Source organism: Aotus nancymaae, unplaced genomic scaffold, assembly GCF_030222135.1.
Source record: "Aotus nancymaae isolate 86718 unplaced genomic scaffold, 86718_ANA_hifiasm-v0.15.2.pri h1tg000022l_1, whole genome shotgun sequence".
In the NCBI taxonomy this organism is placed as follows: Eukaryota; Metazoa; Chordata; class Mammalia; order Primates; family Aotidae; genus Aotus; species Aotus nancymaae.
In genome coordinates this window covers 40,445,987-40,473,479 of record NW_026988435.1, presented here as the reverse complement: position 1 = coordinate 40,473,479, position 27,493 = coordinate 40,445,987, and the positions used below count along the sequence as shown (strand labels likewise).

Genomic DNA, 27,493 nt, shown 5'->3' with positions numbered 1-27,493 from the left:
CTCTACATGCAACTTTTAACAACCAACTAATCTTCCTCTCCTTCATTCATTGAACAAACATTTACTGAGCCCCTACTATACTCTAGATTTGCACTGTCCAGTGCAGTCACCAACAGTCACATGTGGCTACTGAATACCTGAAATGTAGCTACACAGAATTAAGATGTGCTATAAATGGAAAAAACACAAGATTAAGGACTTAGTAACAAAAAATGCAAAATACTTCAATAAGTTTTTGATTATAAATTGAAATAATAGGTTTTAGATACAACAGGTAAAATAAAATATATTTTAAATTTAATTTTACTGTTTTTTTGTGCTTTTTTCTTTTTAAAGAAATAGGATCTCTCCCTTTGTCATCCAGGCTAGAGTACAATGGTGCAATCACAGCTCACTGCAGCGTTGAACTCCTGGCCTCAAGCAGTCCACCTGCCTTGCCCTCCCAAAATCCTGGGATTATAGGCGTAAGCCACCACTCCAAACCTCTTTTTACTTTTTTAAAAATGTGACTTCTAGAAAATTTTAAATTATATAAGTGGTTTATATTTCTATTGGCAGTGCTGTTCTAGACAATGCTCTTAACATTAAAGGCATAAATGCAAAAATTATGGGCCAAATCTCAGATCTCCTAGAGTTTGTATTTTACTGGGGACACCAGAATCCTCAGGCAAGAAAACAAAGGAATATAAGATCAGAAAAGGATGTGTTCTGAAGAAAACAGAACAGGGAAAATAGGGACTGGTGTGGGTGGGTTTCCTCTCCCTGCCCCTTCCCCCACCCCCTCCCCATCTCCTACGACAGGGAAGGCAAACAGGTTTCCTCTCCAGAACAACCTCAAATAGATTGTCAGTAGCTGTCTGGAGCACTCACTGCTATAAAAAAGATTCCAAAGCTAACTCAAGCCTCAGCTGGAAAGCACGGTATGCTATATTTAACTGTGTCTGCACGGGCTGGGGAGCAGGCAGTAGCGCCGAGTTTGACCCAGTTCTATAAACGGCATCTCCACCCATCCATCCGCTCAAGCTAGAAACCTCAATCCAATCACTCTCTCACTTCCACCTCCCCACCCCCCACTTATTTCAACCCCCTCAATCTAACTATATTCTGTGACTTTGGCCTCTGGAACGTCTCATGAATCCAGCTGCTTATTTCCATACTCTGTCAAGATTTTCATCCAGAAAGGGGTCGGGGGGATCCCCTGCAGTAACTGCTCCTCATCCAGTCTCCATGCCCTCAGTGAGTTCATGTCTCTAATTTTAAAAAAGGCTCAAAATCATCAATACTTTAAATACCTAGAGCATCCAGTTTAAGTGTTTATACCTCTCATCTTATTTCCCACCATTTCTCTCCATCCTGTCCCCCCATGACATCCTTTCCCTTAACTGCACTGACCTTGTCACCATTCTTCAATGGTGCTCTTCAACAGAGCGTAACTCTTCTCTCCAACTAGCATGCTATCCCTGTCATCCTCTTTTCTACTCCTAGAAATCTTCAACTCAAACTTCAAAACACAGGATCAAATGTCATTCTAAGAAATCTTCTCAGAATCTTACAGGGAATTGCTCCCCTACTCCATTCTTCCCTTAGAACACTCATGTGTCACTTAACCATAAGGGTATCTTCTAAGAAATGCATTGTTAGGCGATAACACGGTTGTGAGAACATCGCTGAGTGCACCTACATAAACCGAGCTGGCAGAGCCTACTGCTCCTAGGCTGCAAACCTGTTCAGCTGTGCTGAATAATGACGGTAACTATAACCCTCAATATTTGTGATCTAAGCATGAAAAGGGTACTGTAAAAATATGGTATAAAAGGTAACTTGTTAGGACGCTTACAGGAATGGACAGAGCAGAACTGGAAGTTGCACTGGGTGAGAGAGGGAGGGAATGAGGGAGGAAGGAAATTATTATCTACCTAGAAATGATAGTAAATACTTAAATGTCACTTCTCAGTTTGAAAACACTGGTTAAATCTACTCCAGTAAGGACCTGAACTAATACAAACAAAACTACCTCCCAGAAGTTAAGATATGTGTTTTTGTTTTTTGAGAGAATAGATTTTTTTTCTTGGAAAAGAGGTACAAAGGTAAAGGGGGTGGTGGGGGAATTGATATGACTCTTCAAATGAAATTAAATAATTCCTAGGTCCACGCATGGTGGCTCACACCCGTAATCTCAACACTTTAGAAGGCTAAGTCAGGCGAATTGCTTAGACTCAGGAGTTCAAGACCAGCCTGGGCAACATAGCAAAACCTTATCTCTACAAAAAATTTTAAAATTAGCCAGGCATGGTGGCACATGCCTGTAGTCCCAGCTACTCAGGAGGCTGAGGCTGCAGTGCTCTGTAATCATGCCACTGCACTCCAGCCCGGCAGCCTAGCAACAGAGTAAGACTCTGCCTCCAAAAAAAAAAAATAATAAATAAATAAATACTGTGTTTTATATGTATTTCCCTCTTTTACTCAATATTTGAGTTCAAAGAAACTCAATATAGAAACCTGGACTAGAAATATAAATCATACCTACATTATTTCATGTTAAACCTTCATATTTTCCCACAAATTTTTACTTTAAAAACAAAGTTATGTTATAAAAAGTGCTATCTACTCCACAGCTCACTTTCAGAGCTTTTAAAAATGTAGATGACATACTGACCTCTAGAGTTCTGGACTTGCTAGGCCTGAAATGGGGACCAGACATCAGCATTTTTCTCAAGTTTCTCAGGTGATTCTGATTATGGGACCCCTCCACCAGAACAAGAATTTCAATGAAAATTTGTAAAAATTTAAAATACCAATAATGTAGTACAAAGTGCTTTAATATTTGGCAGAAAAAGCCTAATTTTAAAACTATTTAGAAAAACAATGTCAACTCATCAACTGACAGGGAAACGTCTATTAAAATCTCTTTAGAAATATTTTACACCTTAATCTTGTACATAACACTCAACTGAGCAATCCCAACTACATTTTGGGAACCAAGTAAACCTCAGGGTCACAACATAAAAAAGGATGGTCTGAAATATAGCAGATTTCAAAATTACTAGGTAGGAAAGAATACTTAAGAGGGGAAAATCTCCATCTCTTAACACTTCTTCTTAAAGAGTGGGACTTGGGAGAACAGCAGCAACTCTCACTTTCTAGTTTATATACACTTCTGTTAATTCATAATTTTAATATACATTTTTAAATCACCACACACAATTCACACTTACTAGAAAACACCAAAATAAGAGCTTCTCTAAAAGCACAAGTTCCCTACCTTCAAGCAAAGATTGAGTAACTTACACTTCCTGACTTAGCACAGCGATCCCACATCAAGAGGATGGAAAGCACCCACTCCACAGCTAAGTTCCACCCACCTGCCATGTCCATCAGCTCGCCAACTCAAGCCTTCTTTTCTAGGTCTTGAACTGCACCATGGCTGTGAGTACAATGCTTGCTACGTCCTGAGTAAGCTTTCTTAAAGGGCCAGAGTGTGAATGGTTTAGGCTTTGCAGAAGATGAAGCTCCTGTTGCAATTTATCAAAATCTTCCCATGTAACACAAAAGCAGCCACAGAGATAATGTAGAAATCAATGAGTATGGCTATATTTCAATAAAACTTTATTTACAAAAAGAGGCAGCAGGCTGGATTTTAGGTATTAAAGGCCTGAGTGTCAGCAAGATTAGTGTGAAGCATTCTGGAATTACCTTTTTTTAATGTATGTTCATATATAAAAATGTGTGTATATATGTACATTTACATAATAGTATCATAAAATATATTTATTTATATGTTACATAGGGTGTGTTATTGTCACTTCCCCCCAACTATAACATAAGATCCTCAGGGTGGAAGTGCTGCTTCATTCACTAACAATTCTTTAGTGAATGAGCAGGAAACAGGCACTCAGAAAACAATGTCTGACTCTACTTACCTCCTGAGATCCAATCACAGATTGGCAGGGAGGAAGGGGATACAAAAAAGCAAATTTTATGTTAGGAGAGTAGAGCATTTATTACACATAAAGCTCTGCCTACCTAATCAGACATCAAGTGCCCTCTCTTCCCCTCCCAAGTCATCCCTCTCACTGACACAGGGGACAAGTTCTAGCAATGAAGAATGGTGGCAAGACTAGTAACAATCAGGAGAGTGGGGATTCTTACTAAGAACTGCATGCCCCCCAAATCACAGAGGGAACACAAAGAGAAAGAACTCCTCCTCTCGCCTGCTCCATATGCTTCCACCGCCAGAAGCACACATCACTTACTAATTTTCATCTCTGCGGTACCTAAGGCATATAACAGCCATTTGGTAAACAATATGATAAACAGAGTAAGTCAATTTTAGCCTCAGATCTACTAACTCACTGTGTGACCCTGACCTTTCCCAAGGCTCATTTGCCATTACTGTAAAGTGGGGATGATAAACCATTCCAACACCTCTGTGAGGTTCACGTGAGACAACACGTGTGAACAAACTAATAAACTCTGAAACACCACTCAAATTCAAAAAGAATTTCAAATCTGCCTATATGTTGTAGATTCTCAAATGTCAGGATAGGAATATTTTAATAGCTGGAAAGCTGTGTGAATTTTCCCATTAACTACTTTATTAAATAAGAAAAATCAATTTAAATGATTTTCTAAAAATTTTCCCCACAGACCTGAGTAGGCTATTTTCATTTTGAATTTCTTAAAAATGCAACTTGGTAGCTTTAAGAGTTGCATCCACTGCAGTATTTATCTTAATAGTAACGCATTTAGTTCAATGCATTCTAGAAAAAAGTAAATATGTTTTCAGACCTAATACTTCCTAGGAGATGGCTAAAACAAGACAGCAGTGTAATCCATTTTATGCAAAGTGAGAGTTGAGAGGCCCAATGCTCAGGAAAACATTTTCAAACTTGAAGTTGTAGCATGTTCTTCCACAGAGAAACATGGATAGCAGGTAAGGGTCACTAGCAAGAATTTTCAACTAAACGTTCCTGCATTTCACTACATTCTTTTCCTAATGCCTAAGATACTCTGGTAGCAAGATTGATTTACTCTTTTAAAAGCAGGGATGTCCTTCCTCCCGTATCAACTACAAGAAGAATGTCCTTTATTTTATTTTAAAATAGAGATGGGGTCTCGCTAGGTTGCCCAGGGTGGTCTCGAACTCCTGAGCTCCAGCAATACTCCCACCTCAACCTCCCCAAGTGCTGAGATTACAGGCATGTGCCCTGCCAATAACAATGTTAAAACTGCAGATATAGGTGATGGGGAGGAAGGCAGCAAATCACACTGCCATGTGTGTACCTATGTAACAATCTTGCATGTTCTTCACATGTACCCCAAAACCTAATTAAAAAAAAAAATGTTAAAACTGCTAATATTGGTAAGGACACGGTGCTAAATTCCCAACTTTTTCTTGGCATCTGATTAAAAATGACTACTATTTTATATAGAGGGTCCCCCCAGGCTTTGACATGGAAAAACTGTTACTACTGTACTCCAATGGGGGGAAAATGTCACATCGTTCATAATAGAAGAGACTGCACGACTGTGATGGGCACTTCTATAAACCAGACTACCCCGCAGATACATTTATTCATTTGAAACAAATCAAATGAAACTAAAATAATGCACTCCTTTGGAAAGACTATCCCTGATCTTCCTAGCAAAAACTGCATCTTCTCCAACTCTACTTCTTCAGATGTTTATTGTGTATCTCATTCCATTACAAAATAAGTTCCACAAAAGCAGGAACTGTCTTACTACTACATCCTCAGCACCAACATGAAATGCCTGGCACAGTAAATGGGAAGCATCAATACTCACTGAGCAGTAGATAAACTACACAGGGCTACTACTCCCAATAGTGAAGAATAATGATCATTAAACACTGCACTGGTCCCACCTAAAAAATCTCAAGTAAGACTCAAAGATCAAACTATTTCCAAGTAACCTTATTGCTCCTGAACAAAAGTCAAGAAAACTTACCGAAGAAATACAAAAATACTCAGCACCCAGCAAAGTGAAAACTCACAAATGGCTGACACACAATAAAAAATGTCCAGATGGCCGGGTGCGGTGGCTCACACCTATAATCCCAGCACTTCGGGAGTCCGAGGCAGGTGGATCATGAGGTCAAGAGATCAAGACCACCCTGGCCAACATGGTGAAAACCTGTCTCTACTAAAAACACAAAAATGACCTGGGCATGGTTACATGCACCTGTAGTACCAGCTACTCGGGAGTCTGAGGTAGGAGAATCACTTGAACCTGGGAGGTGAAGGTTGCAGTGAGCAGAAATCAGGTCACTGCACTCCAGTCTGGCAACAGTGCAAGACTCCATCTCAAAAAAAAAAAAAGTCCAGGTATGCTCAAAAGGAGAAAGACACAACCCATAAGGGTGGGAGAAATCAATCAATGGAAACCAATCCAGAATGACACAGCTATTAGAATAGAAATGGACACTGAAACAGGTACTGGCCAGGAGTAGTGGCTCAGTGTACAATCCCAGTGCTTTGGGAGGCTGAGGCAGGAGGATCTCTTGAGGAGTTTAAGATTGCGGTGAGTTATGATTGCACCAATGCACTCCAGCCCGGGCCCCAGGGCAAGACCCTGTCTCTATAAAAAAAAAAAAAAAAAAAGCTGGGGGGGAAACATCCCCCACCCTGGTCTATGGTTGCAGACAGTGGCTCACACCTGTAATCTCAGCACTTTCAGAGGCCAAGGCCGGAGGGTCCTTTGAGACCAGCCTGGGCAACACAGTGAGACATCGTTTCTACTACAAATTTAAACATTAGCCAGGCCTGGTAGTGCACGCTTGTAGGTCCCAGCTACTTAGAAGGCTGAGGCAGAAGATTCCTTGAGTCCTGGAGTGTGAGGCTGCAGTGAGCTATAATAGCACCACTGTACTTCAACTGAGTGACAAAGCGAGACCTTGTCTCAAAATAAAAAACAAAAACAGATACTATAACTGTACTCCATATATTCAAATATTTAAGGGATATCATGGAAAATACTTTTAAGACACCCAAACTGAGCTTCTAGAAATAAAAACTACAGTTCAGGCATGGTGGCTCATACCTATAATCCCAGCACTTTGGGAGGCTGGGACAGGAATATCACTTGAGGTCAGGAGTTGAAATGTGGCTCGTCATAGCAAAGAGAGACATAGCAAGACCCTGCCTCTATTAAAAAAAGAAAGGAGGAGGAGGAGGCGGAAGAGGAAACAACGAAATAGAAATAAAAATGAAAACCACTATGTAAATGATAAAAAACACAATGGGTAAAAATAACAGAAGGTTAGACATTACAGAAAAATGACTAGTGACTTTGAAGACACCACTAAAAACTAACTTAGAATTCCAAATGACCACTCAACAACCAAAATTGGATGTCAAAAGAGATAGATTTTTTAAAATTAACAGATATTCACTGATTTCTGGAACAATCTCAAGCATCCTAACAATATACATGTAACTAAAGTTCCTGATAGAGGAGAACACAAAAAAATTTGAAAAACTAATGGTGAAAATCTTCCAAATCTGATAAAAACTACAAAAACCCACAAATCTGAAAGTTCAACAAATCCCAAGCACAGGAAACACAAAGAAAACTAAGCCAAGGTACGTAATTATCAAACTGCTAAAAACCAAGGATAAACAGAAAATCTTAAAAACAGCCGGAAAAAAAAGAGACATGTACACAAAGGCATAAATATTTTCTGTAGGAAACAATGCGAGAGCAGACAGTGCAGCAACATCTTTAAATTACTTAAAAAAAAAAAGGTGTCATCTAGAATTTTATACCCACAGAAAATATTTGTCTTAAAAAAAAGCAAAATAAAGGTATTTTCTATGATATATAAAAGGTGAAAGAATACATCATTAGTAAATCTGCACTATAAAAAATGTTAATGGAAGTACTCAAGATGAAGGAAAATGAAACTAGATGGAAATACAACCCTACATAAAGGAATGAAGACCAAAAAAAGATAACTACATAGATAACAGTACAGGAATTCTTATTTAAATCTCATTTGAGTAAGTGTTTAAACAATAATAGTAATGTAGCATAAGGTTAATAGCATATGTACAAATAAAATCTATTTTAAAAGCAATAAAAAGGACAGCAGTAGAGAAATAGAAGAATACTATGGTATAATCAACACACTATACATGAAGTGATCCAATATCCTTTGAAAGTAGACTGTGATAAGACAAAGAGAAACCACTAAATTAAAAAAACAAAGTTGAAAGGAATAAACCAACAAAAGAAAGAATTGAAATCTTTTAAAAAATTCAATTAATCCAAAGGCAGAATAAAAGAAAGAGGGCAGGAAAAAAAGAGAAAAAGGGAAATCAAGAATGGATGAAACAAATAGGAAATAAATAGTAGGATGACAGATTCAAACCAAAACATACCAATAATCACATTAAACGTAAATGATCTAAATATCTCAAATGAGAAGCAGAGATTTCAGACCAGGAACAAAAAAAAAAGGCAAGATCCAATTATATGCTGTCTGTAAGAAATACATTTCTAATATAAAAATTTTAGGCCGGGTGTGGTGACTCATGCCTGTAATCCCAGCACTTTGGGAGGCCGAGGAGGGTGGATCATGAGGTCAAGAGATCGAGACCATCCTGATCAACATGGTGAAACCCCGTCTCTACTAAAAATACAAAAAAATTAGCTGGGGATGGTGGTATGTGCCTGTAATGCCAGCTACTCAGGAGGCTGAGGCAACAGAATTGCCTGAACCCAGGAGGCGGAGGTTGCGGTGAGCTGAGATCGTGCCATTGCACTCCAGCCTGGGTAACAAGAGTGAAACTCCGTCTCCCAAAAAAAAAAAAAAAAAAAAAATTAGTATATTTAAAGTAAACATTTGGGAAAAGATATATCATGCTATCAAAATTAAGACAGAATGGCTATAGTAATATCAAAGAAAATATTCTGCAGTCTGAAGAATATCACAAGGGATGATGGTCATTTTATAATGACAAAGTGTCAAATGATCAAGAGTACTAATCCTAACCATCTATGAACCTATTAACAGAGCTTTAAAACACACAGGCAAAAAAATGATAAAACTACAAGGACAGATACAATGGTATTAAGATATTTCAATATCCTCCTCGCAATATGTGATAGAACAAGTGGATGGAAAATCAGTAAGGATATACAAGATCTGATCAACACTATCAATTAACTTGACCTAATTAACATTTAGAGAATATTCTACCAAAGAATAGCAGAATATACATTCTTTTCTAGGGACAAAGCACCTTTACCATGATAGACAACATTATGGGCTACAAAACAAACCTCAATAAATTAAAGAAAATCAGGTTATTCAAAGTATGTTCTCTGGTGACAAAGTAAATCGAAATAAAATAACAGAACAATCTAAGTCCCCACTCAAAAACAAAATAGTCCTAAATAACCATAACTCAAAGAAGAAATCAAACAGCAAATTATAAAGCATTCTGAAAATATATCAAAATTTTTGACACAGCTAAAGCAATACTTAGGGATAATAGTATAGCATTAATCATTTCTATTAGAAAGGAAAAAAGTTCTTAAATCAATGGCTTCTGCTTTTTACCTTAATATAGTACAATAGAGCAAAATGAAGCCAGGTGCAATGGTTCAAGTCTGTAATCCCAACACTTTGGGAGGCCGAGGTGGGTGGATCACTTGAGGTCAGGAGTTCGAGACCAGCCCTACCAATATGGTGAAACCCCGTCTCTACTAAAAATACAAAAAATTACCCAGACATGGTGGCACACAACTGTAGTCCCAGCTACTTAGGTGGCTGAGGCAGGAGAATCGCTTGAACCTGGGAGGCATAGGTTGCAGTGAGCTGATATCACACCATTGCACTCCAGCCTGGGCAACCGTGAGAAGCTCCGTCTCAAAAAAAAAAAGGGTAAGGGTGCGGGATGAAATCAAAGTTAACAAAATAACAAAAACAAGGATCCAGAGAAGAAATCAACAAAACAGAAAAACAGAAATCAATAAAACCCCAGTATATTTCATGAACATTAAGATGTAAAAATTCTAAACAAAAGTGTATTTGAATCAAACAATCTAAAATAAAGAATATATCATAATAAAGTTGCCTTTATTTCAGCAAATGCTATTATCAGTTTAACATTAAGAAATCAATCAGTACAAGTCATCAAATTAGCTAAACAATAAAAACCATGCGGTAATCTTGGGAGATGCAGAAAAAAAATTTGACAAACCCAACATCTATACTTGACTTAAAACAAACAAACTTTCATTAAACTAGAAACAGAAGGCATCTTTTTCAATCTGATAAAGCAGTGGTCCCCCAAACTTTTTGGCACCAGGGACTGGTTTCATGGAAGACAATTTTTCCAGGGGTGTGGCGGTGGGGAAGGGGGAGGATATGGTTTCAGAATGAAAAACTGTTCCACCTCAGATCATTAGGCATTAGCTTCTCTTAAGAAGCACATAACCTGGATCCCTTGCATGTGCAGTTTACAACAGGGTTTCGACATCTACGTGAGTCTAATGCCTCAGGTGATCAGATAGGAGGTGGATCTCAGGGGGTAGCACTCAACACCTCCTGCTGTGCGGCGTGGTTCCTAACAGGCCGAAGCCAGTGCAGACCCCTGTGATAAAGGACACTGACTGACAAAAAACTCAACAGCTAACATCATACTTAGTGATGTAAAAATACACTGTTTGTTCCTCTAAAATAAAGAACAAAACAGAATGTCCTCTTTCATTACTTATATTCAACATCATAGTCTATGTTCCATATGTATTCTATATTCCACAGAGGTTGGAACTAATGTAGTATGCCAAGAAAAAGAAATACATACAAGGTAACCAAATTGGAAAGTAGCAAAATTATCTCTCATCACAGTCAATGTGATTATCTAGGGAGAAAATTGATGGAATCTACCAAAAATGCTAATCACTTAGCATTAATAAGTGATTTTTAACAAGGTTGCAGAATATAAGAATATATTTAAATCACTTGTATTTCTATGTGCTACTACTGTAACTACAAATCAAATTGTAATTTAAAACCCACTTAAACAGTGACAAAAATATGAAGTACTTAGGCATAAATCTGACAAAATACGTGAAAAAACTGCATACTGAAAATTAGAAAATTCAGAGAAAGGGCTAGAGAGGCATGTGCATGGGTCTAAAGAGTCAATATTTTTAAAATATCAATTCTTCTGAAATTATCTATAGATTCAACACAATTCCAATGAACATCCTAGCAGACTTTATTTGAAGAAATTAGCGAACTGAGAAAATTCATATGAAAATGCAGAAGACATAGAGTTATAAAAACTGAATAAGAAGGAAGTTGTAGAATTAAAACTACCTGATTACATTACTTATTATTAAGGCCACAGTAGTCAACACAATATGGTACTGGTATCAGGACAGACAAACAGATTAATAGAACAGAACAGAGTGTCCACAAACAGACTCACACATATATGGGAGACTGATTTTTGACAAAGGTGCAAAGGCAATTCGTGGAGAAAGGACAGTCCTTTTGACAAATGGTTCTAAAATAAATGAGTATCTATTTGCAAAAAAGGTGATCTTTGATCTATACTTTCCAGCACACTATTAACAAATACTAATTCCAAACGGATCAGACTTAAATCTAAAACCTACAACTATAAAATCTGGTGTGGGGAAAAAAAAAACATAGGCAAAAACGTTTTTGATGGTGGGACCATTATGCAAAAACTTTCCAAAAGCAGCTTTCATAAAAGAACAAATGGATAAATTAGACTTCATAAAAATTTAAAACATCAGATCTTCAAGACACTTTTAAGAGAATAAAACGACAAGCCATGGACTAGGAGAAAAGCTTAGCAAATCCTATGTTTGATAAAGAACTTGTATCAAAAGTATATAAGAAACTCTAAAAGCTCAATAACCCAAAAAATAGTTAGACAAAATATCTGAACAAACACTTCACCAAACATGACATACAGAGGGCAAAAATAAGTACATACAAAGATGCTCAGCATTAATCACAGGGAAACACAATGAGGTATCACTACCCAAGTATTAGAATGGCTAAAATTAAAGGTTGTCCACCCTGGCAAAATGCGAAGGAAGTGAAACTCTCCTAAACTACTGGTAAGAATGTAAAATGGTACAACTACCTTGTAAAACCATTTAGCAGTTTCTTTAAAAGTTAGGCATATACCCACCATATGTCCATACAAAAAAATTGTACGATAATATTCATAGCATCTTTATTTGTAATAGACAAAAACTAGAAACAATTCAAATGTTCTTCAACAGGTAAATGGATAAACCAAGGTATATACACACAATGAAATACTACTCAGTAATAAAAAGAGTGAACTACTGATACATATCACAACCCAGATGACTCTCACAAGAACTACAACCAGGCAGAAAGAACATACATAGTCCTGTTTACATAAAATTCTGGAAAAAGTGAAGTAATGAATCCTGACAGACGGCAAATCAGTAGTTACCCTAAAGATTGGGGGGCATGCTGGGAGGGAGGGGCAGGGTTACAAAAATGGACAAGGAAACTTGTGGGAGAGTGGCTATGTTCATTATCTTAATTGTGGTAAAAGCTTCTAAAGGAATACTTGTCAAAATCCATCAAATTGTATACTTCTAACTATGTGGAGTTTATTTTATATCAATTATAACACAATAAAGCTGTTTTAAAAACTTTTAATCCATTCAAAACCTAACTCTAGATACAATCAAACCCCCTCCCTCCACCCCACAAAAAAATCTGCTACTCCTACAACGTATCTCATTTCAGATGATGGCAACTCAAACCTTCCAGTTGCTTAAACCAAACCCTTGGAATTACTCAATACCACATTTTCATATTTTAAAAATCAAAGAAATGTCTATTTTGAAACTTGCAAACATTCATGGAGGGCATGTGTTTTAAAAAATACACTGTGAACCATTGCTGTAAATAATTCAAAAATCTCCCACTTTTTACAGGAAAACCCTCAAAGTCTGTATTATCCACCCTTATAGGGCCAATGGGAGGGTTAAAAGAAGGCAAAAGAGTCCTATGCTTTAACCACCGGACACAAAAAGTGGAGAGCCCTGCTTCCAACAAAGCCAAGTAAGAAAAAGCCAAAGATGATGCTAGCTCGAACAGTAAGATACAAGGGAATAACACAAGACTGCCTGAAAGCTGCGGCACTGACACACCTAAAGCCCCAGAATCCTTGATCACTGTGACCACTTTTGATAACTGAATACCAGAAACATTACTTTTGCTCATCTATTCCTCACCCTAAAATGCTCTTTCTTCCTTATTACTCTCCAGCTATTTGAACCCTAAGTGATATTTAAAATCTTAATAACACAAATTCTATGGGCTTCCTCTTTAACCCTTTCCCAGACTCTCAATCCATTTCCCATGTCCCTATCATAAAAAGGCCTAGAGATTTTTTTCCCCTATACCCTTTCAGATAAATCCCCACAGAACTTTTCCATTTGGTCATCTTGCATTTTTATCTAAGATCACATGTGTTTATTCTTCACCTCGTTCCTTGAACAAAGAACTGAGGGTGTTTTTCCTACAGAACCTACCACCTGACGGTACCAATTAAGACTTCATGTAAACCAATGATAATGGTACAAGCAACAGTTAAAACACCTGACTTCAATTAGAAAAGTAATAACAGCAGGAGGTAGCGAATAACAATCTGATCTTCAAATTGAACAGAAGAACAAGAACAGGGGATTCAAGTTTATGCTCTTACTTGCTAGACTACACAGGCAGTACAAGATAAATTCTGCCCAAAAGCTTGCACCATATTAGTAAACACAAACATGTATCTTTATGAAAGGTCAAAGTCATAAGAAAAATCAAGCATGCTACTTACTGCAATGGTACTATTTCTGATCTGAAAAAGATCAATTTTACAGTTTTAGGAAACCTGTGCGTAGTGCTGCTACCTGAGTTATATTTTAAGAGACAAAGCTAAAGTATTTTCCTTTTGTGTTATAAGGTATTTAATTAGATAAAGATTTCATAAAACTTAATTTCTCAAATGTAATACACATACTTTGGTTACAGGTATTTAACAAAGCAATTAAATCCTTATTTTCACTTCTGTTCTAAAATCCGCCTGCCCGCAGTGAGTGGGAACTGCTGCAGATCATTAAACGCTCATTTATCAATGTCTCTCACCAGGCAACACAATGCAGCAGAACAGCACACAGAAACCATCCCTGAACCCCAGCAACAGCAGCTAATTAGCATAGCCTACCACTAAACCGGCACCATATGATTGGAACTGTTAGTCAGGATGCTAGCCAATCAAACTAGGTTATGCAAATAGCCTATTTTAGTTGCCAGGGCAGAGCTACTTCCAATTGTCCAATAGGAAAACAAGCAATAAACAAGAAATGAAATTGAGCTTTGTCACATTTTCAACTTGCTGTTAACACTTTCAGGTTTAGAACAAAATTAACAGCAACTATAAAGGACTAGAAACATACTCTACTTTTTACTCCAAAGGCGATCCCATGGAATAACATGCAGAACACCGTTAAAGTAGTGCATTTGTTGTAATTTTAACTTTTTACTATATAGACATGAGATTTTTTCTAACAGATGCTGCCATCAACATTTAACTTTTTGCCCCACCTACTCAAAACCATTATGTAAATGTCTTTCTATACATTAAAATAGATTCTCAAACATTACATTTTAGAGAAGTCCCACAAAACATTTTTATTATATAATGGAAAGACTAAAGAGGTGGGCATAACAGAAAGCATGGCTCGCTAAAGTCTCAAGTTTTCACAGGTGGAGGAAAACTAACATTTTGTTTATTATCACATGCTTTATTTAATATACAGCTTCAAAAATAACTTTAAAATAAAACCCCAATTAAGTATTAACCTATAAGAGCTTAAAGTATAAAGACCAACTAAATAATACTCATATCTGGGAACCAAGTTGAATTAAGATGTAACCATAAATAAAACACATTATATTCATATGCAAAATGTCTAATAATGAATAAAACATTAAAAACTTCAACTCTGTCAGTACATACTAACAGCTACAAAGATAGTTTTAAAGAACGTCAGTGTTCTGACAATTCTGAGTGGTTAAGAGTTTCTTTAATCTCACATATTCAGAGAAATGCTTTGAAACATGTCAAGGAGACACAGTTCCCATTTGTGCCTTATAAAAGATACAATTTCATTTTAAAATAGATCAACTTGTCCCACCCAGCCTAGCAATTATTTCCTTCTAAATAGAGTACAGATTCATTCTACACCATGAAAAAGTTTGTGATTTTTAAATATTTTTCCACAGACTGTCTATAAACGTCTCCAGAAAGACTTCTAGCATTTGTAAACTATATTTCATTAAGACAGAGTAGACTTTCAAGCATCAGATTCCAAAAGAAGAGCATGTTGGTCCTATTCCTAACACTACAATTTCTCTTCTCCTGAAACCACTTTTCCACCATCTCTAGGCACCCATCACCCATACCTGTCCCTTAATTTCTTCCCATATTCTCTCTACACAGGAATTCTGGATGAAAACCCATAAAAGTCCAATGAAACCAAGACTGGAAAAGTCAGCTTCTGAAAGTCAGGAAAAGGATCAATAATTCAAAAGCTGGAAGGAAACTTAGAGATCATCTAATGTGAACCCTCCCCCATTCTATAAACAAAGAAACTACAGTTTTAGAAACATAATGCATAAGATAAAGATCCCACAGATAAAAAGCAAAGTTCTCACAGTATCCATGAATAATCAATATATTAGTCACACATCAATGTCTCCTGGTTTCTTGTCCATATGAAAATTTATTTAAATGTAAGTTTTCATGAATTAGCTCAGAATCATTCCCCATACTATCATCTACATATTACAAGCCAAGGCTTAAGACAGGTTTGAAAATCACTCTCTAACTCAGAAGTATTTAATCCATTCCCCGAAAGACTCAATCTCAGCCCTTTACACTTTTGACAACTTTTGGTACGTTTTTGAACTAGCTGGAACCTGCATTAGCCTCCTTTAATTCTGAAGGACAAAGCCAAGAGAGAAATAAAAGCAAGATTTTAAAACAAATTTCATTCATACTCTTACCCATGAATCTTTAATATTTCAGTTTGTTCTTCCATGTTCTTATTCCCTCCACATTGATAAAGCAATCCTAACCCAGCCTGTCTTGCACTCTGCAGCAATAAATGGCATTTTCCATGTCAAGAGAGACTGTTTCCTGGTCTACCTCTTAAGCATTCTTCGTATCACAAAACTGTCCCCTTCTTGAAGGGGACAAATATTAAAAATTTAGCACTCCTACTTTCCTTTGGGGGCTAGAGACACAAGGAAACATCATCTGCCTAGTGACAGATCCTCTGGGATAATCCTCAATTTAAATGTTTAGCTTTGTATCAATTCTTTTTAAAGTTACTTAAATTATGGAGTTTAGGAAAATATCAAAAAGTACTACTTTTAGAATCAGAAATTAAACATTAATATGTTAAAAAAGTAGTTAACTTACTAAACTAGAATCTTCATTACGTAAATACACATATTTAGAATTCCCAGTAAAGTATGTAAGTTTTCTAACTATACAATTAATCATTAACTTTTTAAAAACACAATATGCTGATTACATTTTCTCCCCTATAAGAAATATATTTAAAATAACTGGTAACTTTTTATCTGCAGTTAATGATGCTTGAGACACAGAAGCAGCCTCTATCCTCTCTATGTATAATAGCCATTATTATGCCCAGTAATGTATTATCCAAGATTATCTCAAATGACAAATCAGGCCATACTAACAATTTTGTATTTTAAGCAGAAATAGAATGCAGCTTTATAGTTTTGAAAAACAGCAAGTGGATAAAAATATATATTTTTTTAATTTGAAGGCATCAAATTTGGAAAAATATTCCAAAGTCTGGCATGACTACCTTGGTCAAGTTTTTAATACCTCATTCCCTAAAGTGAGGCTGCCACCATAGTTTTACTGGACATCTTTCATAAAAACGTTGAGCGAAGTTGGTATTTCTATTCTCTAACCTAAGAGCAATCCTGCTTTTTTCTCCCCTACTTTTCATTAAGACTGGTTATAAAGTTAGAAGGTAAACTGTTATTTAAATCTGGATTATAGACATAAATTTTTAAATATTGGACTATTCTTTACTCTTCTCAATCAACTAACTCATATTTAGGGAATAATGTGATCCTCTTCCTCCCTCCCTTCCCAAAACAAAAAAGGCTCCTACAACATCATAAAAATTCAGTATATGACAGTATAACTTTTGTTCCTTCATCTAGGTATCATGAAAATATAAAAGCTGACTTGTTAAGATTTTATTGAGCTAAAAGTTATAATAGATAGTATGTTGTCAAAACAAAAAGATTCTTGCAAATTAACTTTAGAGTTTAAAAATTTTTTGTACTGTACTTATCAAGACAACAAAATAGTACAGTGTCATCTTTCTTAAGCAACTTCATTTATATAAACTACGTTAAGCATTTTTGTATCAATTTCTATGTCATATGAAAACAAGCAGACAGACTTAAGTTTAGGGGGTATATTTGGTCTAACTTTTAAAAAAATGAACACTATGAAAACTTCCCTTTCAACAGCCTTGGTGGGAAACACCTGCAAGGGATAAGCAGTCATCCTCAAAACAGCTGAAGCCCAGGTGACAAAGAAAGGTCCTGTGCCCTGCTCACAAGAGGTAATGGGTAAAACATGTGGAACAAGGTCAAGGACAGAAGCACGCAACCCAAGCCCAAAGTCACAAAAGCAGACAGTAAAGTACAGGTGAGAACTTTAAATGGAGCCTCATCTCCAATGGGCAACTTTGCAGCTCACTAAAGCTAGGCATTTGCAGGAAATGTTTACAAAGGCCAGGAAGGCCATCCAGTTCTTCATACATACTACCAGAATTCAATGGTAAAAAGAGATACAAGGATAGCTACAATTGAAGTTTAACTGAAAACAGTGCTTTAAAAGTAACAGCAAGAGAAGAAGCTAATAGCAGCTCAGTTTTCCCAGGCTAGGAAGGAGGGTGCTTCTAACAAGAAAATCCAGAGCACCGGATAGAGTAAATATATTGTTCTTATCCTCCATATCATCCACAAAACAAGCAGCAAAGGATAATAAAATAAAATAAAGCATGGGATGAAGACATACCAGTGAAATAAAGATTTTGTCAGTTTTCTGCAAGAAAAAGGTAACTGGGATTAATCATACCAATAATTTAAAGAACGTCAAAAAGATCTAGAGCTGAAAGCTGAGACCAGGAACCAGAGCAGAAGTGGCAGATGCCATTCCAGGTGATAAAGAAAAACTGGAGTAGAAGGAAGGGGAGAGATTGGCTTGATTTACTAGACAACTATATGCTGCATAATCAGCCTCCCCCACAGGGGCCCTAAAGAAATACCTATTGCAGTGAACCTACTGAGTCCCAGCCACTCAAACACAAACGAACAGCCGCCCCCAGGCTAAGGCCAAAGAATTGCCTGTGAGGATTCCAAGCCACCTGCGTCAAGACTAGGCATGCCAAAAACCACAAGTTCACACCGCTCAATGAGGCCTCCTCAACCTGGCAACAAGGAAAGGAAGAGAATCATCCTGCCAGGGATCACACGCGAGAAAGAGAATCTTCCTGCCAGGGCTCACACTCACTAAACTGAAGCCTGTCAGTCCACATGCCTCACCCACAAACACCAAATCTGCACTCAGTCCTTTCACTTGGGAGAGAAGCAAAATGATGACAGAAGACTGGTTCTTGAGTTGGGCAATAAGGGTTCACAGCTATTTGTGCTATGCATGGAACAAAGATGAAAGTAAAAACTTTCCTAGTGCAAGCTGAACACATATCATAGAATTAAATCATCTTTTAAAATGTACCAGACCTCAATCCAGTGGTAACATTTCTCCTAAGACTGGAATAAACTTAGTGACATAGTATAACATCTCCCTCTCCATGAGTCTTATTACACTATGTTCTTTCAGCATAGTTTTCTGTTTTCAATATTCAGAATATTCTAAGACAAAAATACAGAATTCAATTAAGTGAAAGAAAGATGTGTAAGTGAATATATCTATATACAAGCTGGAAATAACTGGTGGGTAATAGCTGTGAGGTAAAAGAAATATAAAGGGCTCTAAAGCTCTCATTTCACATCTTGAAAAATCAAGACTATTTAAAACTGATGGCCAAGATTAAATTAGTTTTATAAAATTTTAATAATAATCCACAGAAAAACTTTAAAAGAGGATCAGGAGAAACTGGCTGGAAAAGAGATAGGCAGCATTGAGAGCTATCTGGTTTCATTTTTCAATAGTTTTTTTGTAATAGCAAAACACAGCTACAAACATACTAATGTATTAAAAGTGATGGAGGCAACCAAGAGAAGAATTTTAAAATGGAAAAGATTAAAAGGGGTTACCCATCCCTATAGGTGGGAATGAGGAAAAAGAAAACTGGTATTTCATTCTTTTACTTCCATAATGGCTTAAATTTTATTAACATACGCATGTAAATTGCCTGATTTATGTTTAATAAACGAACAAGTCTGAATTTAACATATCAGGTAAGCATGGTGATTATGTTTTGGATTTGTGTTCCCACCCAAATCTCATGTCAAACTGTAATCCTCAATGTTGGAGGAGAGGCCTTTTGAGAGGTGACTGGATCATGGGGGCAGACTTTCCCCTTGCTGTTCTCGCGATGGTGAGTTCATTCTCATGAGATCTGGTTGTTTAAAAGCATGTAGCACCTCCCCCTTTCTCTTTTCCTCCTCCTGGCGCCACGTAAGACAGGCCTGCTTCCCCTTCATCCTCTACCATGACTGTATAAGTTTTCTGAAGCCTCCCTAGCCATGCTTAATGCCTGTGGAACCATGCACCAATTAAACCTCTTTTCTTCATAAATTACCCAGTCTTAGGTATTCCTTTATAGCAGTGCAAGAATGGACTAATACAAATGGCCTGAGAATACTATTACCAGCAGTAGGAGAGTAAAGAGCTGGCTGTAACCCATAGGTTACAAAAACAGCAAGCACTCAACAATGTTTTTTAAGCTTTCTTAACTTTATACAAAGCAGATCTGGATTTGTGTTAACAAGACAAATATTTACATCTTGAGTATCCTTCTGAGTACTTGATTCCATGCAGTATATTTTGCTGCTCTTGAGCAGTTCAAGATCAGCCTAGGCAACGTAGCAAGACCACATCTCTACAAAAATAAAAATAAAGAAGTTAGCCAGGTGTACTGGCACATGCCTGTAGTCCCAGCTACTTGGGAAGCTAACGTAGAGGATAGCTTTAGCCCAGGAGGCTGCAGTGAGCCAGCTCATGCCACACTGCATTCCAGCCTAGGCAAAAAAGCAAGACCCTATCTCTTAAAAGTTTGCAAAGCAAATTTCAACAAAATTTCATGAGTTATATTTTAAGATTCATTGCTTTAGTTCTTCTTCAGAGCCTCCTATTATTTGAATGTTGAAACTTCTTTGCCTGTCTATAACTGTCACTGTCTGGAATGCTTCATTTTTCTTCATTTCTCCTTGTTTATTCATCTTAAACAGTTTTCTGAGAAATTGTATATTGTGTTTTTCACTCTAATGTTTAGGCTTCATTTTTTTTAATGATCTTTTACTTCTCTTTCTTGAGTTATCAACCACTTTTCTAATTTTTCCTAATTCAGATTTACATTGTGCTTTAATATTTGTATCATTTTCTAAATTTCTCCGGGTTTATTTTGAAACAGGTTATAGTTTCATTTATTTTGTGTACAATTCTTTCTGGCATGCTTTCATTGTCTGCAGTAATAATATTCTGCTCCTTATGCTTTTCTCTTATAAAAACTCTGTGGGGTATTTGACTATGATCCTTGTCTATTGCTCATTTTTTAAATAAAGTTTTAACTTGATTTTTTAAAAATGAGCTAAAATAAAAAAACTTTGGGGAAATGAGTAGCTTTTCTGACTCCAGTAAGAGCTCTTTTCTGTTTTCATGAAGGATACCAAAAAATAGACTCATGAATAAGATCTCCTGTGCTTTTATCTTATCCCACTTTCATGTGACATTTTCTCCTTTGCCCTCATTGTCTCCAGCTTCCTTAATGTGGATTCTATTCCCAGTCATGTCTCCTTGGTGTAGGGCTTTGACTGGGAAGGGAGCTTAAGCTGGTTAGTTTTGAGAGTTCATCGAGATCAGACAACTCTAACCTCTCTTCAGAATTTACTGTGTCCTCCAGGGAACTCAAAACTATCTCCAGGTCCAGCTGCTGTTCTCAAACATACTTGCCACAAGTCTCTCACTACAGTGAGTCTCTGCTGGTTATCTTGGGTTCTCCTATTCTCAGGTCCATCAGACACCCTCATGCCTCCTTCTGCACAAATGCTGATACCACACAGGTCTTGTTAGTAGACATTTACTCTCACCTACTTACTTGTATGTGAGTCACTGGGGATACTGTTCACCTAGTCTTGCAGATGCTGAATGTGACATTTTGGTTTTGATGACCTAGTTACTCTGTCTCTATCTAGGGGAAAATGAGAAAATTTTAAAACTATGTTCTACTGTCATCTTCCTAGAAGTCAGACATTCTTTCAAGGTACACTTAATAAGTATACCTGAAATCGAAAATCATGACTATAAATGTATTTGTTTTTACCTGGGTCTTAAATAAAGAGGTAAGAAATTCAATTTTACAATGTGGCTTACACCTCAGGTTTCCTATGATCTTTTCTATAAATATCAAATGTTCTTTCATATGACACACACGTAATGGAATCATTATTAATTACTTCCACTTAGAAACAAATAAAAAAAACTACGAAACGAAAAAATGGAAAATAATGAGAAACTCTTAAAACCACTTGGAGAAATTTATTAAAGCAAGCATTAATATACTTATTTGTAGGCACTTAAAATGCCATTAGGATGGCAAAATTTATTCTTTCTGTATTTGCTGAGCACTTCCTGTGTCCCGGAAATCCTGCCAGACAGCAGGCACACAAAGAGCCTAAGCCATAACCCCCTAATCTTCAGGAACTATCAGACTAGCTGGACATAAAACCAATAAACAACATGTGTAAATGCCATAAAAGAATTAAACAAAAAACACTTGCTAGAAAGAAATAATCTAAACTATTAGAAAAAGAGGAGTAGCTGTCTTTTTACTTTATGCATTTCTAAAGCACTTATATATCCTCCACCAAAGATAAAATACTACTTTATTTTTCCAAAATGAAAGATTCTTCTTTTTGCCTGCTGAATTAAGATTCATTTCTATCATACCCAATGCTGAGAAAAATAAAGAGACATTCTTGTAACATACAGAGTGGTACATATTACCAAACAGCTTTCTGAAAAGTTTTATCAAGGGTCTGAAAATTTTCAAACACTATGACTCCTAGGAATCCATTATAAGAAAATTAATTTTACAGCCAAATATTATGCACAGATATTAGTACGGGGGGGGGGGGGCAGATCACGAGGTCAGGAGTTCGAGACCAGCCTGGCCAACATGATGAAAACCCATGTCTAAGAAATATACAAAAAATTATCCGGGCATGGTGCTGGAAGCCTGTAATCCCAGCTACTCGGGACGCTCAGACAGGAGAATCGCTTGAACCCGAGAGGCGGAGGTTGCAGTGAGCCAAGATTGCACCATTGCACTCCAGCCTGGGTAACAGGGTCAGACTCCACCTCAAAAAACAAAAAACAAAAAACCAACAATTTAATGCCTAAAAATAAGAGATACTTAACTAGAAAATAAGTATACTTTAAAATAAATATCTAAAAAGTAATTGATCTTCAAAAGCATTCTAATTCTGAGTAACCTGGATTTGTTTCAAGTGCAAAGTAACAGCAGATCACCACCGTAAGCTTCTGACGATGTAGCGAAACATTTATGATATGTTAGTCAATATGAGTATAAAATGTATCTTACCCAACCACATCATCCTGAATATTCAAACTAATCTCAATTAATTAAAAAATGGCATGGAAAAAAAAAGAAACCTAGAAGAGAATGTGCCACACTGTAGAGGACAATAAAACTGGTATGTTTACTTAGACTTCTCTATATATATTTATAAATTTCTGAAATTTTTCAGTGATTTTGTATTACCTAATAAACAAGGAGAAGTAAAACCACGAAAGCAAAAGCAAATCCACTATCTTTGTAACTTACTAGAAAAATAATTTCATTGAATCAATAAGAAAAAATCAAACTGCTCAGGTTGAGACATGAACACACAAAGGAAAAGATCAGACACACAAACAAGAAGAACAATTCCAAGTGGAGGCAAACTGGTAAGTTACCTAAATATCACAATGTGCATGCCCTTTCATTCTCCCAGTGTACCCTGCACATGATGGGATTTTAAAAGTTGGGTCTTTTGGCTGGGCGCGGTGGCTCATGCCTGTAATTCCAGCACCTGAGGTCAGGAGTTTGAGATCAGCCTGGCCAACATGGAGAAACCCCGTCTCAAAAAAATAAAATGAAATAAAAGCTGAGTTTTTTGTAGTTTACAGATCTGATTTCTAACACTTCTGTAATGAATACACCCCATTTCTGTGACTGCTGCAATCTAATTGTTCTGTAATGAATACACCACATTTCTGTGATCACTGGAAATATGAAAATTTTGTCCTACAAAATTCACATTTTAAAATGAGTTAAGAGAATCTAAAATTAAAACTCTGCCACACATGGTTTTAAGAACTTAAATTCACATACATGTGAGTGAGAGAGAGAGAGAGAGAGAGTGTGTGTGTGTGTGTGTGTGTATGTATAGTGGATGCATAAGAATTATGACAAAGACAATATGAACAAATCAGCACATTTAAAAATAAATTTCCATGTTTATTCATCCTCAAAAAGTGATAGGTCTGTATGCTTTGGAACTATTCCACATTTTAAAGTGGCTAGTATATCACTATTTCACTATTGTTTAAATATTTTTTAGTTGTTAAAGAAGTTATTTCTAACAAAACAAAGAATGATAGCAACTTCTATTTCTAACACATTTTTCCAAATCATGTTCCACAGGATATTAATGGGTATAAATCAAAAAGAAAAGGGAGGGAGGTCCCTTAAACAAATAAACTGAAGAAATGCTGGTTTACACAGGTTTCTTTATATAAAAGCCTTTATGTTCATATACATGGTAATCTCCAAGGCAGTGCTTTTCCCAAGTCTAATCTTAGAAGTGACTCTACACCTTAAATAAACTGAATTTGGTTACTTATGATTGAAAAGGGCAAAGAGTGGTTCCCAGGTTCCCCAAATGATGGTGTGCTGGGGTAGGAGGGTGTCACTCATCACTAAGAGGACTGAATGGGGGAGGAGGAGGGAATATCCGGGATAGGCAACCAGGAAGCAGTTACTTGAGTGTGGAGCTCAGAACAGAAGAATGGGATGCAGAGATTTTGATAACCTCAGCACATAGGCATCAGCTGAAGCCATTACTGTCAACGTCATTACCCAGACAGTACTCTCTATTTTCTCTCTGCATGCCTTTAATTCAATAGATGAGTCTTAAAACTCTATCAAAAACCTCCACTGCCTCATTTATTTGTTATCCATAAGCTCGGGGATCCTTGTAGGCAGAGCACCTATAATAGTACCTGGTACAAAGCAAATGCCAAACAAATAAATGTTTGTTAACAAATTATTTGTTCTTTCAAAAATCAAAAGAAAACCCAAATTTACCTCATTCATATTCTAACTGTATTTGAAAACATACCAAAAGATCCTCAAATTAAATAAGTACAGAAACACCTATACACACATGGACTAAATGCATCAAAGTCTAACTTTGGCTTAGTGTTCAATAAAGCTAGTTTTTTCTCTTCCCCTCGCCACACAACCACAGCTTAACTGGAAAATAAAAATTGTATATATTTAAGGTGTACAACATGACATTTTGATATACATATACAAAGTGAAATGATCATCACAATCAAGCTAATTAATATATTCATCACCTCAGAGTTACCCTGAAAACCTACTTTTAAGCTTTCACTTCTGCAAGGCCAATCAACCAATGCATACTTCAGTGTCCTTTCCAGCATCCCTGAACCTGTGCCTCATCAAGGAAAAGGTGAGTAAGTTACCACATCTAACAAACGAAATAAAGCCAGTACCATGAACCATGCCAGAGGGTAAAAACAAGGCCTGGAGAAAACAGAACACTTGCTTTCAAATGTACATAAGCACTCTCTAGAAATAACGTTGGGTGAACATCTACTCATGAGTTTTAAAGTGTTGAAATTCTATCAGTTGAATAAATGTGTGCATAGTAATACAAGAGCAAACTACTACATTATTTAATGATGATTTTGAAAGCTGTTAATTTTATGTTCAAAAACAATTATTAGCTTTCAAATTGTTAGAAAGGGAATACACCAACAGCTAATACATTTATTACAGAACTAGATCTTCTTTCCTGGGTTTTTTCCTTTGTAAGCCAATAAATGCTGATAATTTTTAAAGAATACAAGGCTAAATAAGAGATTGGATTTTATCATAAATCTAATCTGTAGAATTTTCTTGTGTTCTAGCATTTATACAATTAACTAGATAACTATAAACTGTATTTGTTATTTCATTCCTTTGAGGCCACAAGCCTTTCAAGAAAAAGAGCTATTTGGAAACCCTCCACGTCTTGTGAGGATAAATAGCAACTTTGCAACTCCAAAATTTCATGAGAGAAAAATCTCCAAAGTCAGTAATATTCATAGATAAATCTATGAGATACCCCAAAAATACTTTGTTCCTCTACTGACCTCAGTCGAAAGTGAGGATCTACTTGGTATAGCCAATGTGCAGTATAGCGCCCAAGGAGCAATCCAGGAGCTGACAATGCTGAGAAATAGTTCCTGCACCAAAAGGTCAAACTTATAAAATCTGACAACAAAAAAATATGCATAAAACTCTAAAAATGTTTCTGTAAATATGCCTATTTGTTTTTCTATGATGGTGATCTTCAGCTTCAGCATCATAGTGCTTTTAACAATCAGTGAGCAATTCAGCCAGAATGTGTACCTGGCATACCTCTAATATGTACAGGCAAACATACATGTGCAAGCCTGTGTGCATGCATGACAAATGAGTAACAGATGATTGCTCAATCACCTTTGACATAAACAACAATTACCATCGGTCTTAAAATGGTGACTTCCACATGAATCTAAAGTATTATATGATCTCCAATTTAACTTACAAATATATTCAAGCACATTTCTTCATACAAAATGGTACACCTGAAACATTTTTTTAAAATCTTAAAATCATAAAATGGTTATTTTTCCCCTAGGCAAAACCCAGATCACCAAAAATAAAAACCAATCACAAAAACTACACAAATGATATAATTAGCGATTTATCAATTTAAGATTTATATAATTACTTATTTTCCAGTTACCAATCACATTTTCAAACATTAGTATATAAATATAATCAAGTAAGACTATCTGACAGAGTTTCAAATGTAAGTCACTTAGTTCAACAAAATGCCTTACAATATGCTTGATTTAAGAACATGTAAGTTCAAAAGTTATTAACACTTTATACATTAGCTGCACTACATTTTCAGGAATTTGAACACAGTCACATACGGAATAGCCTCCAGTTTCCCATGTGTAAGATCACCTCAGTTAATTATAAAGCAATCAAAAAATATTATTTCAAAATTGCCTTCACAATGCTTCTTCTATATAAAAATACAAATGACAAAAGGATAAGCAGGGGATGGAGGGGAGGGGGGAAGAGGGGAGGGAGGGAAATGGAAGGCAGGGATATCAGAACTAGCAAAGAATAAACAAAATCCCAGAGCATATCTTTTTAAGAAACCATACTTATGGGGATAATATCCTTAATTTAATTGTCAGTCTTTTTAATGATATCCTACTAACATCTACTCCCATAAAAGATTTGCCATACTCTAATAGGGATCTGGGGGAGACATGCATTCAACCATAAAGGTGACTGTTGTTATTTACATTATTAACAGAAAGATTCTAATTCCCACCAAAATATTAGCCAGCTCTTGAAAAGCCTAAGTACCAGCAATTACTATGCTGTATTTGTATTAATACCACTATAAATCACTGATTATCAATCTGAGTTCAAAAGTAAGTTTAACAGATAGCCCAACTACCTTTGCATTTACTGATCTACAATTCCCCCCACTAACCGCTATTTATCAGAAAGTTCCCCAATTCAAAATATACCATCGATTCCCACATTCTCATAGCCATAGTTTTACTGTATTTCAAAACTTGAGTCACCTGTATGCATCGTCTTCTTTCAAGTCTCATATCATCCTGATGGGGTGGGGGAAGGGAGGGAAGAGTCCAGCGGCAAAACTATAACACTGTGTGAAGAAAAACAGATTATGATAAGAGATAATGATGCAAGACAATTACCCCTAATTGAGGAATATCTAACATAACTACAATCCCAAAACATATAGATAAAA

The 27,493-nt window shown here is 36.4% G+C and overlaps 1 protein-coding gene across 5 annotated transcripts in view; it reads right to left on the bottom strand.

The window, feature by feature from the left end:
* Nucleotides 1-27,493, bottom strand: part of DYRK1A (dual specificity tyrosine phosphorylation regulated kinase 1A) — a 146,141-nt gene that overhangs the window by 64,506 nt on the left and 54,142 nt on the right. For 4 of the 5 annotated variants that reach the window (XM_021669480.2, XM_021669482.2, XM_064380147.1 and 1 more), the window contains exon 2: nt 27,303-27,388. In XM_021669480.2, the coding sequence (XP_021525155.1) occupies nt 27,303-27,312 (10 nt within the window). In that variant the 5' untranslated portion in view covers nt 27,313-27,388. Of the gene's footprint in view, nt 1-25,799; nt 25,905-27,302; nt 27,389-27,493 lie in introns of those variants that run through there. The other variant, XM_012445553.3, reaches the window with a different exon arrangement.